This window comes from Acanthaster planci, linkage group LG05 (assembly GCF_054643075.1).
Source record: "Acanthaster planci isolate LZ-2023a linkage group LG05, COTS_SCS, whole genome shotgun sequence".
In the NCBI taxonomy this organism is placed as follows: Eukaryota; Metazoa; Echinodermata; class Asteroidea; order Valvatida; family Acanthasteridae; genus Acanthaster; species Acanthaster planci.
The window spans coordinates 9,222,876-9,237,491 of NC_141781.1; the positions used below are offsets into that span (position 1 = coordinate 9,222,876).

The following is a 14,616-nucleotide window of genomic DNA, read 5'->3' on the forward strand; positions in this document are numbered from 1 at the left end:
CACGAAATTCAATTATGCATTCAGAGTGACATAAAAATTACCCGTGCCCCCTTTAGATAATTAACTTGCGTTGAAACGCTTAAACCCGATACTCAGTGGGAACAAATCGCGTATCGCGCCTTAGTTTGTGTCAGTGTCGCAGACACTATGAGATAGCATGCCCTGAAGTAACGCTAGATGCGAAATGTGACCTGTGACACCATTTCTGTTGAATTTTATGAAATCCACCCCACACGGTAGACGGTATCATATAATCAAATTCTCTCTACATCTGTTGGTCATTGCCGGCGAATGTTCTACATACCCGTCATTTGCAACACGAATGATAACCTCTTATAGAAAACTGTCGCTGCAGTATACCCATACATTCCGTTGATTTTTATGTTTTTTAATTAAAGATAAATTTGGCTAAGTTAGCTGATTTAATTTTAAGACATGAAAATGACAGGAAAGAGTTCCACAACACTTGATGCCCCTGTGCACAAACCTATGAGACCTGTTTTTCTTAGTAAATGCCTTAGAATTTGCTTAGCTAAATTTCACATTTTTGGACATTTTATCACTTTCTGATGGCTGTTGTAACATTTTAAAGGAAACTTAGTGGTGTCGTTATATGGAACTCTAATAACACATACACAATATTCAGAGTTAAGCAGACATATTCAAATATACACGGCTTTAGGGGTTTCTTACTTCCCTGATGTATTTTCGTAAACTGTTCTGTCTCGTTTTCAAATGCAGTTATTTAACATTATTACAAACAACGCTTTTTGGATTCTTTTGTTTGCTTTGTAAACTTAAGAGGCTTTGATACGGTTCGAAATGCAAATATTGGAGTGTATTCCTTCTAGATTCGTTTAAAGACCCGTGTTTTGCCCCAGAATTATCCACCCCGCGTTGTTTCTCTTGCTTGCACTCAAGGCATTCTGTGCCTCTCAGTGTTCGCTGCAGCCTCAGCGAGGAGTATGCAGATGCATAAACTGATGAGATGCGGACCGCGCACTTGAAAGAGACCCGCTTCATTGATGTCACGTGCATGTTGTGGATCACATGATTAATGACAACGCCCTCTCTCCTGCCAGCTTTTCAATCAGTGCCATCATAATAAACGTCAGGGAGCAAGTCTCTGTCTCCCTACACAGCACCATGCGGTCTAAACATTTCTGTGATGGCACCTAAACAAAGAAGGCAAACGTGCCGAACTCAGATCCGCTTAATCCATTCCCGCAAATTAGAAAGCACCGAGCAATTCCGTTTAGCCGCAAACCAGCACCTCGCCGGAAAGCATCGGGCGTATACGTACAGGAAAGCAAAGTCGCGCTCACTGCCCGTCAGTGATTTGCGCACGCAAACATTACATGAAAGTGGACTCGCGCGAGAACATGTGATCCCAGTAATTAAATTTCTGCGAAAGCTGTGGGTCGACGGAGTGCAGTTATTACTGCGCTGTGGCAATGTCAGGCGGGGCCGGGAGCCAGTGAAAACCAGTTTCCGCTCATTAGGGGTTTTCATTAGAGGACATGTCAGAATGGAAAGTAACCATGCCATTTGGGAATTGATTCCATTCTTTAGGGGTGGTAGTACGTGTTTCTTTGGTCATTATGACCTTTATCACATTTCTCTAAACCTTGCTTTCTTAACACGGTCTTTCTAACAGAATTTCTTAAGGCGATTTAGAAACATGTATAAAGCCATAAACCGTAGTTTTAAATTAGACTCGTGCAGTATGATATACTTCGTACACTATGGTTTCCTAAAAATTTGTCTGTTTTCTGTCAAAGGTTTATGTGTGCGTGTATAGGATGTTTAAAAAAATGTAATCCTACCTCAAAAGGTTAATACTGAAAAGCAGTTAATACAATCGATAAAATAATTAAACAAATACAATTGTTATTCTTCCGGGCGTATGCATCACTGACCACCATTGTCTTTTAAAATGCGATTTTACATAGAGGTTGGGACACTTTCATATCACACAACATCTTGCTGAGGATACCGTGCACCATAAGGAAAAGTACAAAGCGAAGACTCAGTTTAATTCCAATTGTTCATCTCGGTTGTGAATAAAGCATTTTCCAGCGTGATTATTCCATTTGCCCTCCGTTGCTAAGAATATGCAAACGTTCGTTTCCCCATTGTATGCACATTTGGACATAAACGACACAAATCGTCCCGACTTGTTTGGCTGCATGAGAGTGGACATTTAGCGATATCCAGCGGCTAGCCACCGATGCATACTAAAAATGGCTATCACTGGGCCGCTCTGCAGTGGTTTCTAGGGTCAGGAGCTGACGCGTTATGTCCGGTCACAGCCACAAGTTTTCGGACGCGGCCTAAGACATATAATGATGACTGTTTAAATGTTCACTTTCTTTTCGGAGCTTGGTGAATCTCATCCCCACCTAGCTTCTATCACTCCAAAAAGTGGCTTAGAGTTTAAGCAGTTATTTTTGTTCATTTTTAAACATGTTTAAATAAGGAATGTGTTTAAATGCTAACCAGATTTCAACAAGCTAAACATTTACCATGAAAAAGCGTTTAGCATTTAAACACGTTCCTAAACGCATTTAAGCAAACGTGTCTAGTTTAACTGTGTTTTTTTAAGGGTTTAAAAAGCGTTTAAACTCTAAACGTTATTTTTACAGCATGACGTCATTATGTCTTAGGTCTACTGAAATTTTGTCTATCAGAGTAGGATTTTACAAACGTTTAAATTTTACACAAGAAAATGGCATAATTTTGTATTTCGGTGCACGTACCATTTCAAGAGTTACTTTCTGCCATAGATTTATGTTTGGTATTCAGACACTGTTCACACTCTCATCATTGCATGTAATTCGTCGTTCACAGGCCATGTTTACTTTATTGTTTCGTTGTGATGTTCCACAGTCACATAGCATAATGAATTTAAAGGTTCTGGAATTTAGATTTTTTGGGTACAACCTACGCTGAATGACAGTAGAGTCGAAACGAATTCCATTTGACGATGTGGTAAGGTGAAACGATCGTGTGCATCCCACCTTTGCTGAGCTGAAAAAACACAGTATTAAAGGAACCAGGAAATGGATTTTTCTTGGAATCTTTTTTTTTTTTGTATCTCTGTACTCTTCTTCCATGTATGAAGACTGTTTGACATCTTTTTTGAGTTACGTGAACTGAACGGTGCACTTTTCCAAACATTAAAAATTGACCAAACGTTTCTGGACAAGTGAGGGCGCTTTTGCTTTGATGTAAATCCAGGAAAACATGGTTCAGGATGCATGTTTTCAATGTTCAAATTGTGAACCCCAAATTTGCTATCAGGGAACATTTCTGAGAAAAGGATTTTTGCTGGATTATTGCCATATACTTACACAGCAATAAATTGCCAAAGAAAATAAAATCTGCCGTAGCAGTGGTAAAAAAATCTAGAAATTTTCTGTGCACAAATCAGTGCAACATTGAGATTCAGTGCCTTGAATGACATCATAGTTCTGGTCATGAATATGGAAATTGTATTAGCATAAAACCAAAAAGCATCGAAATATGGGTTAAAATTGCACAACAAAAATTTAAAATGAGTTTTTAAAACCTGAAGATGCAATTTCAAAGGTTTTTAGTAAAATTTATAAAAATCTTTCTATTTCCTGGTTCCTTTAAAGCATACGAATAATAACGAAATCCTTCTGATTGTGACGGTAAAATTATGAGCCTGTACCCCCTGAACCCGGGAGCTGTCAAACGAAAGGTATGCCTGCAATGTAGCCTGGCCGTCGCCCACGCGTCATGCGATAGTACGACGCCATTATGGACCATGTCTTGTTTTCTGATGCATCTCCCGCTTCGATCTCGTCATTAGAATGCTGTAATGCAAATGCGCTTGAAGTCTAGTTTGGTCTAGAACTGTTCCAGTGTGGTGAGATGCGGATTTCTAGAGGGAACACGTCCAAGCGTAGATAAACACAACTACGAAGTGAGGATGGACAACAGAAGAATGAACATGTACTGCATTTGAAGTTAGCAGGGTTTTTCGTTCTGTTGAAGGTTTTCCGTTTTAAAATCTCTCTCCTAAAATATTGAAAATACGCGTTCTGTTTAATGGGCGTTTTGTTTAAAAATTGATAGCTGTCTTTTCACCCATGGAGAATTTTTTAAATTTATTTACTTCGGTATAAAGAAAAAATGAATTTTAAGTACAGCAAGAGTCATTCTTCCAGTCCCCCCCCCAAAAAAAGGAAAACGGAATCTGCCCCCATTAGAACTTATCCCTTGAATGTCGTATGGCCACTTGACATATCTCCACTGACAATATCTCTGTCACCCTTAGCCAGAGTGTAAATTTCGTTCAAAGCACGAGGGAAAACTTGAATGCTAGACATTAACTTTCCTGGAATCTAACGATCTCCAAAATCATATTAAAAATTCCGTATTAGTTCTTTTTAGAGCCCCTCAAATCGTACGAAACGCTTTCAAAAAATCCATTATACAACAGGGAGTATACCAAACTAGTGCATTAATGCTTGGGAATGGAAATTGTCTGCGGCATACTTTGTCAAACAATGCCTAATGTTTGCTGAGTTGGATGTTCAATCTAAGTTATTAAAACCACGGATCCCGTGAATTTTGATAGTGATGGTTCGTAGGCGCTGCTTTAAGACAGTTGTCCATAACGCGGGCAGCTGGTTCAAAAATATAAACATTTCAAGTATAACAACTTCAGATGTTAAGAGTAAAGGACTTTCGGTAACATTTGGGATGGACGACGTAGAGCAAATGGAGAGATCCAGAATAACTAAGCAGCTGACAACAGAGGATTGAATGCTCTCGATGCCGTGCTTCCGTCCAATTATCTTCACCTCAACTGAAATATCTCCAACACGATGCTCCCCGGTTGGACATCCGCAGACGGGTCTGAAACGGGATATGAGAGCGCTGTCATCACCCCAGTGGGTCCCAGCCGGGACGCGGTGAAGCAAAGATCAACTGTTTAAAGTACAATCGAGGAGCAAGGACGACGTTTGGACGCAGAGAGCTAATGGACACGCGCAAATATTTCAGCCTTATTACGGAGATCTCAGGGATAAGCCTGAAAATACGTTCACCATTCCGTCTGATAATTTGGTTATATTCAAGAGGGGCATCGGTGCACTGCATAATTAAACTGAACTTGTCCCGTCTAAAATTATGTAATGGAAATGGATTTGCCCGTTTTAACAATCATCAGACGTGACCGATTTTTGGCCAAAATCTAGTAAGGTATATTATGAAATTACATAGTGTACATCATAGGTCTATTCTGGGCGTACGTGTACAATAAGTAGCCTACAAAAAAAATACATCTTGAAAAAAGTAGCCTACAATTGTACATCACAAAACGCGTGCGCATGTCATTTATTCTCTGTAGTGAGGTTCAGAGAAACGAGATGAAAGCTTTTTGGGACATTCTTGTCAATTTAAGATGTAATTTCAAGCAGGACACCCTAACCAGTGAATAGTGTCCGTATGGATGCCCCTGGCTCCACGCACATTCAGTAAGTGACGAATTTCTCTTTAAATCACTTCGGTCCGTCAGAGCAGCGAGTTACCTCTTCTCCTGCGTCAGTATTGGAGCTGTTACTTCAGATTTGAACCATCCGATACAGGCTTCCGGGGGAGAGAAAGGAGGTCCTTTCTTGCATATGTTCTGCTTCGGTTTCCTGAGGGGCTCCATAAGTATATACTCGGCGATGGAGCGCCTCTCTGTCTGGAAATGTCAGAATTAACATGATGCTGTTTATATGTAGTGTGTTGGCCGGGCCCTCCTTGTGGTTTGGTTTGAAATAACGCTCCTCAGTCAGTCCGCAAGAACATTATACTAAAGGTTGTTAGTGGCTCTTATACGGCCAATCAGTCGTATTGAGAGACACGTTATCTAAGGCACTCTTACACCGCACAATATTACTTGACTGTTCCGTCATGGTGAATGTCCCGCACGTTCACGGCTCAGAGTAGAAACAACACAAAGAATCCAAACCTTAAGCACAGGTTTTGTGACGAATGATGACACCAATCTTTTGTTGCTTCCAGGTACACGTGCTTTCACGAAATTCAAAGATTTACCCTTGTTTATTTTTTTTTTTACTTTCTTCAGCTCGTTTCTTCTGTTACACTGTCCACGTGTTAAAATCTAATTAAAACATTAGATCTTTAGATAGGCCTATACTCAGTGCATGGTCAGTAATTTCAAAACAGGATTGCGCTGAGATCAAAAGTCATTTCCATTTAGAAATTATCCCTTGCCTACAGACGCCATCGGGAGGATACGACTGCGTCTTCAGAATTATAATTCCCAATTTGGAAGCGCGGGAGAATTTTTTTTCCCTTTGGCGCTCGGGGGCAGACTTTCTGGAGAGGATTCCTCCTTTCACTTACCTCTAGAAGGATTCTCTGATCAAACAAAGTCAAGTGTGTTGATTCGGTGGTTAAAGTCACCGCGTCCTCCCATTTCCATGAATAATGTTTGATCTTGAAGATAAATTGCCCTTCTCAGAAGTGCCCATTGGTCGAAGAGTATAGCTCGATCTTGCGCCGATCTATTTTTCCCCACCGAAGGGGAGAGATATTCTTCCCGCTCACTTGAAGGAGATATTGGCCCACTTTTGGTGATGACCTCTGCAGACTTGAGAAGAGGCCTTCTCGGGGGAAGGGGGGTCTGATCAAGTCATGCATTCTGCATTTTGTGTGGGAGTTCGGGATAAGCCTTTTGCGAGTTAAATTGGAATAAAATCTGGTACACCGAGTTCTTTAAATTCACTTCAACATAATTTGAATTCTTCATACTAAAGACACCGTTGCTATACCTCGTTATTCGGGGCAAGCTTTTCCTTTGTTACATAAGAGACGCCTTGTCTCAATACACTGTTTTCAAAGGATAAGAAGGGCACAAAGGAACCAGTCCATTCCAGAGATGGTGATCACTATGCAAAAGCTTGCCCCGAATCACGAGGTATAGTAACAATGTCTTTAGTCTGGGAAATTCAAATTGCAACGTTTATGTGAAATCAGATAACTCAGTGTACCAGATTTTATTTCTGTTTAACTCGCAAAAGGCTTATTGGACATAGCAAGGCATTTGCACAATTTGAAGTGAACTGCACCGCGAAGTTGATATATAAATGACTAAATTTGATGACCCTTCACGTCCCAACTGTCATTTTTCTTCTGTTGAGTGTTTAAAGATTTCCACCTCATTTCATACCCCCCAAGCATAAACTGTTCTCACTTATGCCCATCCCTGTGTACAATTGATTGTGTACTCTTAATTTGTAGTTGAGGGAGATGTGGTCATTTCTTGCAGTATTTCGTCAGTTCAAGTAGGCCTACACCATACAACGTGTAATGTGGCGATACATCGACGCATGGCCACATCTAAGAACTTACCGAATCAATGCCCAGAGAAACGGAACAAGAAAATCGATAGAATTTGGTCCGGGCCAAATGTCAGATTTCACCTTTAATTTGCCACCGCAAGAAATGAGCGGCGCGTGACCGTATGTGTGTACACCAGGCAATATCAGGCAGGCATTAGGGCTAGCAAATTATTCATACGCCTTGCCGCACGTCGCCGCATCCGACGGAATACCAACCGGTCTTGAACCACTCATAGACGCCAGGGTGAAGCTATGCTTCTTGCCCACGGGGTACACCCCATCCCGACTCCATCTCCTCTACCATGGCGATCCCCTGTCCCGAGTACTCTGCCCCTCGGCCTGCCCACTCGATAACGGCATTCATTAATGTAATCAAATCCTGGAATGAGGTGGCAAATGGACGGGTACCCAGACTGGGCCCCCGGCTCCTTTGATTCAAGTCATGGACGCGAGGCCAGACCTGTGTCCCGTCTGAGAGAAAACAACATGTATCAATGTTATCTCGACGACGAAAGCTGATCTTGCCCCTTTTCAGACCTGGTGGAGGTTGCTTGTTTTAAAGTAACAAAAACTGTTAGGAAAGCTTTTAACTCTTGTGTGATATAATGATGGCAACTGAGAAATTAAATTACAAAAGAATTCTGAATCAAAGAGCAACACAGTATAAACTTCAGCTTTATATTCTAAAATGAGTCTACATTATCGATTTGAAATGAAGCTTTTTTCAAACAGTAACATTATATTTTAATCTTTAATAGAATTTTATAATTGCCGCGTATCATTGCTAACAAAAATTCAATACACATGTCTCGGTTACCACAACGTAGAGCGAATCAACTTCATTATTTGTCAACAAACTAATTCGGTAATTATTGAACGTTTGCAAAGGGGTTGTGTTTTTCGCTGTCACTTTCTGAGAATAAAGTACAGACAAGAACTGTTTCGGCTGGTCCACATACCAAAACAGCTATTGAACGCAACGGCCTCTCTCAACCCGGCAAAGCTGAAGGCACAGTGAATTCCCCTAGTCAATGCTCGGATGTTTCTTTCAAACTGATTAAAACTATTGAGGATTTTGTTAAGACTGATTCGTTTTGAAGGCATTACTTGTCTGGCATTTGAATTATTTATGAATGGCTGCCATTTCGCTGCCATTGTGCGAAAACCGCAACTTCCAACCGCCCCTATATTCCATCTCTGCGAGATATAATTCGTTGTGGTTGAAACCACACACTTGAGCCGTCATGTCAATTTGCCGTGGTCATATCGCATTGTGACAGCTACCGTAATAATCCAGATGAGCAGGGAAACAGGGCCCGCTTCGCCTAAAGCGTTTGCCGGGGATTTCTTTGGAAATCCAAGTCGATCCTTCGTCTTTATGCACATTGGCCGTTGTGTAAATTGTTCCGGCCAGAGGTGTTAAATGCGTGTTATGTATGAAGTGCAAACACACAGTATGCAATATCTCGTTTGTTGTGGTGGAACTAACTATTATTGCTGTGAACGGTAATACGCTTTAAAAATAAGTAGTGTGCAATCTTTAATGTGAAGGGGTTAGGTTTCACCATAAAAATTGATCAAGATTACAAATTATACACAAGTGCTTCTTGTCTGAGTCTGAAAGAGACACGATCGGATTAGAAGTGTTCGGAACAAATTTGTTTACAGCAATCAACATTTTGGAGAACGTAAAAGAAGAGAAGCCAAAAGACGCCATTTCATGCAAAAAAAGAGAAAAAATATATTGCTGTGTCGAATCCATATTTGACTCCTTCACAACCCTTCCATGTGCAGACTTTTCCCACCCGAAGCAACAACGTATTTGTATAAAGACAGAAGTGATATCATTACTATAATGCAGTAACAGTAGACTTGATGCCAGTCTGCCTTGCCGTTCAAATCATGATAGATCTTAGACGCATTGCCTGTGCGGTTTAAGTGATGTCATCATATTTTTAAATATATATATTGAAATATCGAAAGCACAAAAAACAGGACTGCTATTCGAGGGGACAGACAACTCGAACAGCAAATTAAACCATATCAATTTTCTCAATGATCACATCGGGCCTTGTTGATTCACTGACGTCCGTATAATTTGAATTCATATGCTGCTTTGCTTTTCGTCTGCGGAAGCTCAACATTCCTATTCACTTTTAAATTAAAAAACACAATGCACAATACCTCCTCCAAACAAACTTTTTTACCTTTATACCTTCTTAAGGATCCTCCTTTAAGGCCCCGGCCAGCGGTATCATCGGCACACAAATGTGACAACTGCCCTAACAGGAGCCCATAGTGGATAGCCGTTGGCTCGCTCGGAGCTCTTTCACCCTTTAACAGGTCTTGTTTTTTTGTCCTGCAGGGTGTCCACACACCCTTCTTACCCAGTAGTCGGTTTATGGTACCGTTTTAGTCGGCGACCGCTATGGTGTTCCGCAATATGCCAGCTGTTACCTGCAGCAGGTTTTAAAACCTTACCTGACCTAAGAGAACCTTCTTACACCTATCCTATTCCCAGGTTGCCTTGCGTCCGAGGCCGAGGAAAGGCTTTTTAACACACTGTTCACGGGCTACAATCGGCTCATCCGTCCAGTCAGAAACAACACGGAAACGCTAGTGGTCGACTTCGGACTGACAATGTCCCAACTCATCGACGTAGTAAGTTCAAATGTCAACATTATTTACAACCTCATTTTCAACTGACGTTTTTCAACCGAAAGCGTGTGCCAACTGAGGACTAGTCGCGCCCTCAATTGTTTACACTATGTGGGGAATGCCATGTTAAAGGATGGCATGTCCTCTGGCGCAAATAATACACGAGCTGTGTGTTTGTGAGCCAATTAGATAAAAGGCATTTCAAAAAACTTGTTGTATGTACCTCCCTGCCTGTAGTGAAAAACTGAAATGCTCTCTTGAAAAAAAAATCTCGTCAAAACAATCAGCAATTTTCTAGAAGCCGAAATCCCCTCCAAATCATCCTGTCAACCCTTCATATTCCTTTCCCATTGCGAGGTATTCTGCTGGTAAATCCTATTTTAATAAAGTATTATAACAAATTTATGCACTGAATATTTTTTGAAAATGGGCGTAATGACAAATGGGACGATAAAGTAGACCTTGCGGGTCCATTGACAAAGTACGGGCTCACTGACGCTTCTGGAAAATTGCTGTAGACGACGTTTGAACTGTTACCTGCAGCTTCGAACCGTCTTCATCTGAATTTATCCACGATTGGGCCACTATCTTGTTTCCAAAACACTGTTTCTTGGGCATTCGTATAAAAACTGTTTTTAATATTTTTGTTTCTTTTCTGCAACTGCAGGATGAGAAAAATCAAATAATGACAACGAACGTGTGGCTTAAACAGGTTCGTATTCTCTGCCTTTAAGCCTTGAATACTTTTATCGTCGTGCGTTTCTTTGAATACCAAGACGGAAAGGACTGAAACTTCCACTGGACCTAATTCAAAGCAGCAGATCTGTCAACTATGCTTTTAATGCGGTTATTGTTGGTCTGATCAACATACACAGTTATGAACACATTGTAAATAACCAATGATAATCATTAACAGTAATTTTGAGGTCAGGTTGTACATATATTTTTTACCTTCCATGAGAAGACCTCCTATCCTTTTCTTTTCCTTTGCTGTTTCAATATTTGGTTAACTTTTAAAGTGGTTCACTCTCACAGTGGTGATGTTGAACCTCATTGGACCTTGTTAAATTGAAACAAAAGCATTTAGGTTTCCATATCAATTTAGAGTTACCCAAAACACCAATATGATGCACTTTTGCAGTTATGATAACCAAATTTCATGTTGAATTTTCCAGCCGTTTGGTAAAGTTTGTCAAAAAATTCTGTCGTGTAAATGTTGGTAATATGTTAGCTGTATATGTTTTGCACAGCAATGGAACGACTACAAGCTAACTTGGAATCCAGACGATTATGACGGTATCAGTATTCTTCGAGTCCCAGCCCTTATGATTTGGCTTCCAGATATTGTTCTTTACAACAAGTAAGTCCAGGCTACATTATAACTTGCTTGACTGAGTGCAGCATGTCTGCGGGCCAAGCGAGACTTGCTGGGGGGGGGGGTTTCCAATTTTTTGTATTAAAAAAATTAACATTGCTTCAAAGAGTGACCCTAAAACATTTACCGCTTAAAAAGGTGAACAATCTTGGGCGGTCACTTTCTGCATCAGAACATCGTCGTTTCATTCAATTAGAAAATAAGCAGTCTTGGGAGAGGTTTTTTTAGCCCATAATGATCGTTCTATTTGTTAAATTAAAGAGGTAAGGAAATATTCTATCCAACGTCCGTGACGGTACAGTCGCAACTGCAGCTTCCCTATTCGCCACTTACTGTGAAAACCAGTCAGACGAGACAAAAGGTGGCGAAGTAAGTGGCCTGGCGACTTTACTGTCATGGACAATAGAAGGATTGGGATTGACAGAGTTTGGCTCTTAAACAAATTGGAGTGCCGAATTCACGACGTGTGGTGTTGATTCTACATCGTGCTATATTGAGTTTCACAATTATGCGGTATTGGGTCATTGCCGTGAGGTGTCAACGTGCAGTGTTGGCATAGAGTTTGCAACATGCAACATTGTTCCATCATCATGTGGTGTGGAATTAACAAAGTTTGGTGTTAAATAGACACCGTTTAATGTTGAATTCCCACCATGTGGATGAATCAGCACCATCCGTTGCCGAATAGGTACTGCCGATATACGTGGTAGTGAATTAACATAGTGATGAATCTATACAGGACTATAAGGACTGTATATCCCGCCCACACAGGCCAATTATATATCGTTGACTTCATTCACTTTGACATCTGAGAGCCTAAAGAGCGTAGCTCTATCTACCTTCGTTCCCTTATAAGTCTTAAGCACTCATCACATTTGCACATGCTATCCGAGTAATGTCAAGTGTTAAATCCGGTAACCAGACTGTACAGAAATGAAGCCGTTTGCACAACGTCTTGTGTAAACACAATGTAGGTGCATGACACTTCAAACACCGATTTCCGTCAAGATGTTTTTCTGAAAACCAGATTAAATCTTTCTATAATGGACTGGAAAAGCTCGATGGGTTCTTTTTTATTCGAATAATGTTCTATAATTCGTGCGAGATACTTTGAATTTATTTTTCATTCGTTTCAATGCTCGTTTTGTTTTTGCAATCTGTAGTGCTGACGGAAAATACGAAGTGACTTTAATGACTAAAGCTCTCGTGTATTCCGATGGGACAATATATTGGCTTCCACCGGCCATCTACAAAAGTTCGTGTAAAATAGATGTGCGGTACTTCCCCTTTGACGAGCAAGAGTGCATCATGAAGTTTGGCTCCTGGACTTATGACGGCCTGCTGATTGACTTGATGCCCCTGGGCGGGCCTGACGTGGACCTGGAAGACTACTGGCCGAGCGGCGAGTGGTATATCATCGGTACGCCTGGTACCAAGAACACGGTGAAGTACCCCTGCTGTGACGAGATCTACACGGACATCACTTTCAACATGATCATCCGCAGGAAGCCGTTGTTCTACACGGTCAACTTGATCCTGCCCTGTGTGCTCATCTCCTTCCTGACGGTGTTGGTGTTTTATCTCCCCTCGGACTCCGGCGAGAAGATCACGCTGTGCATCTCGGTGCTACTGGCGCTGACTGTGTTCCTGCTACTGATCGCCGAGATCATTCCCCCTACCTCCTTGCTCATCCCGCTCATCGGCCGGTATCTTCTCTTCACAATGGTCTTGGTCACCCTGTCCATTGTCATCACTGTCATCGTCCTCAATATCCACTACCGGGCTCCCAGCACGCACATCATGCAGCCCTGGGTACGCCGCGTCTTTCTGGAAATCCTGCCTCCCCTTTTGTACATGAAGCGCCCGCAACGGTACCCCAGCAAGGTGAACAAAAACACGCAGAGAGACCCCAATTACTTCGAGCTGAAAGAAGTCGTCCACAAGGACGCAGACTCGACTCGGAGTAACGGTCGGGACATTTACGACAACCATCATCCAGGCTTCAAGCTCAGGACGCTGTCGGACGACGTGGCTGGTAGTGATGGCGAATCCACCAAATCTTCCGGCGGTACCCGTTATTCGAAGGAGTTTAAACAAGCCGTTGACGGCGTGCGGTTTATTGCGACACACTTCAAAACCGAGGAAGATTACAGCAGGGTAGGTAGTACATTTTTTTCCCTGTGCGCAATGCCTTTGCTAATTTTCCTTCCAAATACCATGAAAGTTTCTTCTATTTTTTGCTTTAAAAACTTTATGCAGAAGTCTAAGAGGGTCTTTTCAGTCTGGTTGGCTTAGTGGTTCTTTCCTCGCCTTTCGCCTCTGCGGCCTGGGTTCAATTCCCTGCTCGGTCCACATGTGGAGTGGGTTTTCAATCCCACCTGATTCCGTGGGTTTTTACCCATAATATTCTCCTGGATTTTCCCCCCCACCTCTAAAACTGTAACTGCTTCTCACTGTCTCCTCTCCACAGAGCGGGCAAATGCGGGTGGTTGTCAGAGACTCCCTTGTTTACCATTGACTCACGTTGTAAATCTGAGGGCCTCCATGGAAAGCAGTGTTGGGCACTGATCGCAGCTTACTATCATCAAAAGATGACATAAACAAAGAAAAAACATGACTTTTGTCACAAAAGTATGAGCCAAAACGTGTCCAACTGTTCGTGCAGAGGCTAATGGGGAATATACCTGTGTGGTACCAGTGACGTCATAAACCAAAAGGATGTCATTGCACTGACGCAAACATTACTTCATGTCACTTAATGAAAGAAAATTACCATCAGCTACTGAGCGTTGGTAGATTGTTTGTTAGTTATTTTTGTTTTTTGTCATGTTGTTCAATGTAAACTAGTGTTCCTAATGAGGACCTTTACGCATGCCCAGAACAATATAGTCTACAACGCAACTTCTCAACGCTTTGTGATGTTCATTAGCATAAACTTTTAGCCCGCCAAATTGTGGGTATATTTCTCAGTAATTGAGACTGCAAAAATTCATTGTATGCAATGACAGAGGATCCATGATCGCCTTCTGCGATGTTTTCCCCTAGTCACCTTTCAGTTACTTATGACTTTTTGATATGGTGTGTCTACCCAAGGTCGTCAGACAGGCTATAAATGTTACACATTTTAATGGTCTTTAGGATTGCAAGGGTTGTACATTCTTGGCTTGCGTGTACACGTTTGCAAACCGCCGCTGA

The 14,616-nt window shown here is 41.6% G+C and overlaps 1 protein-coding gene across 3 annotated transcripts in view; it reads left to right on the plus strand.

The window, feature by feature from the left end:
- The window catches only part of LOC110987075 (neuronal acetylcholine receptor subunit alpha-3-like), a 39,178-nt gene that overhangs the window by 19,290 nt on the left and 5,272 nt on the right, over nucleotides 1-14,616 (plus strand). For all 3 annotated transcript variants that reach the window (XM_022249497.2, XM_022249499.2, XM_022249498.2), the window contains exons 3-6: nucleotides 9,910-10,049; nucleotides 10,714-10,758; nucleotides 11,297-11,406; nucleotides 12,585-13,578. In XM_022249497.2, the coding sequence (XP_022105189.1) occupies nucleotides 9,910-10,049; nucleotides 10,714-10,758; nucleotides 11,297-11,406; nucleotides 12,585-13,578 (1,289 nt within the window). The remainder of the gene's footprint in view (nucleotides 1-9,909; nucleotides 10,050-10,713; nucleotides 10,759-11,296; nucleotides 11,407-12,584; nucleotides 13,579-14,616) is intronic.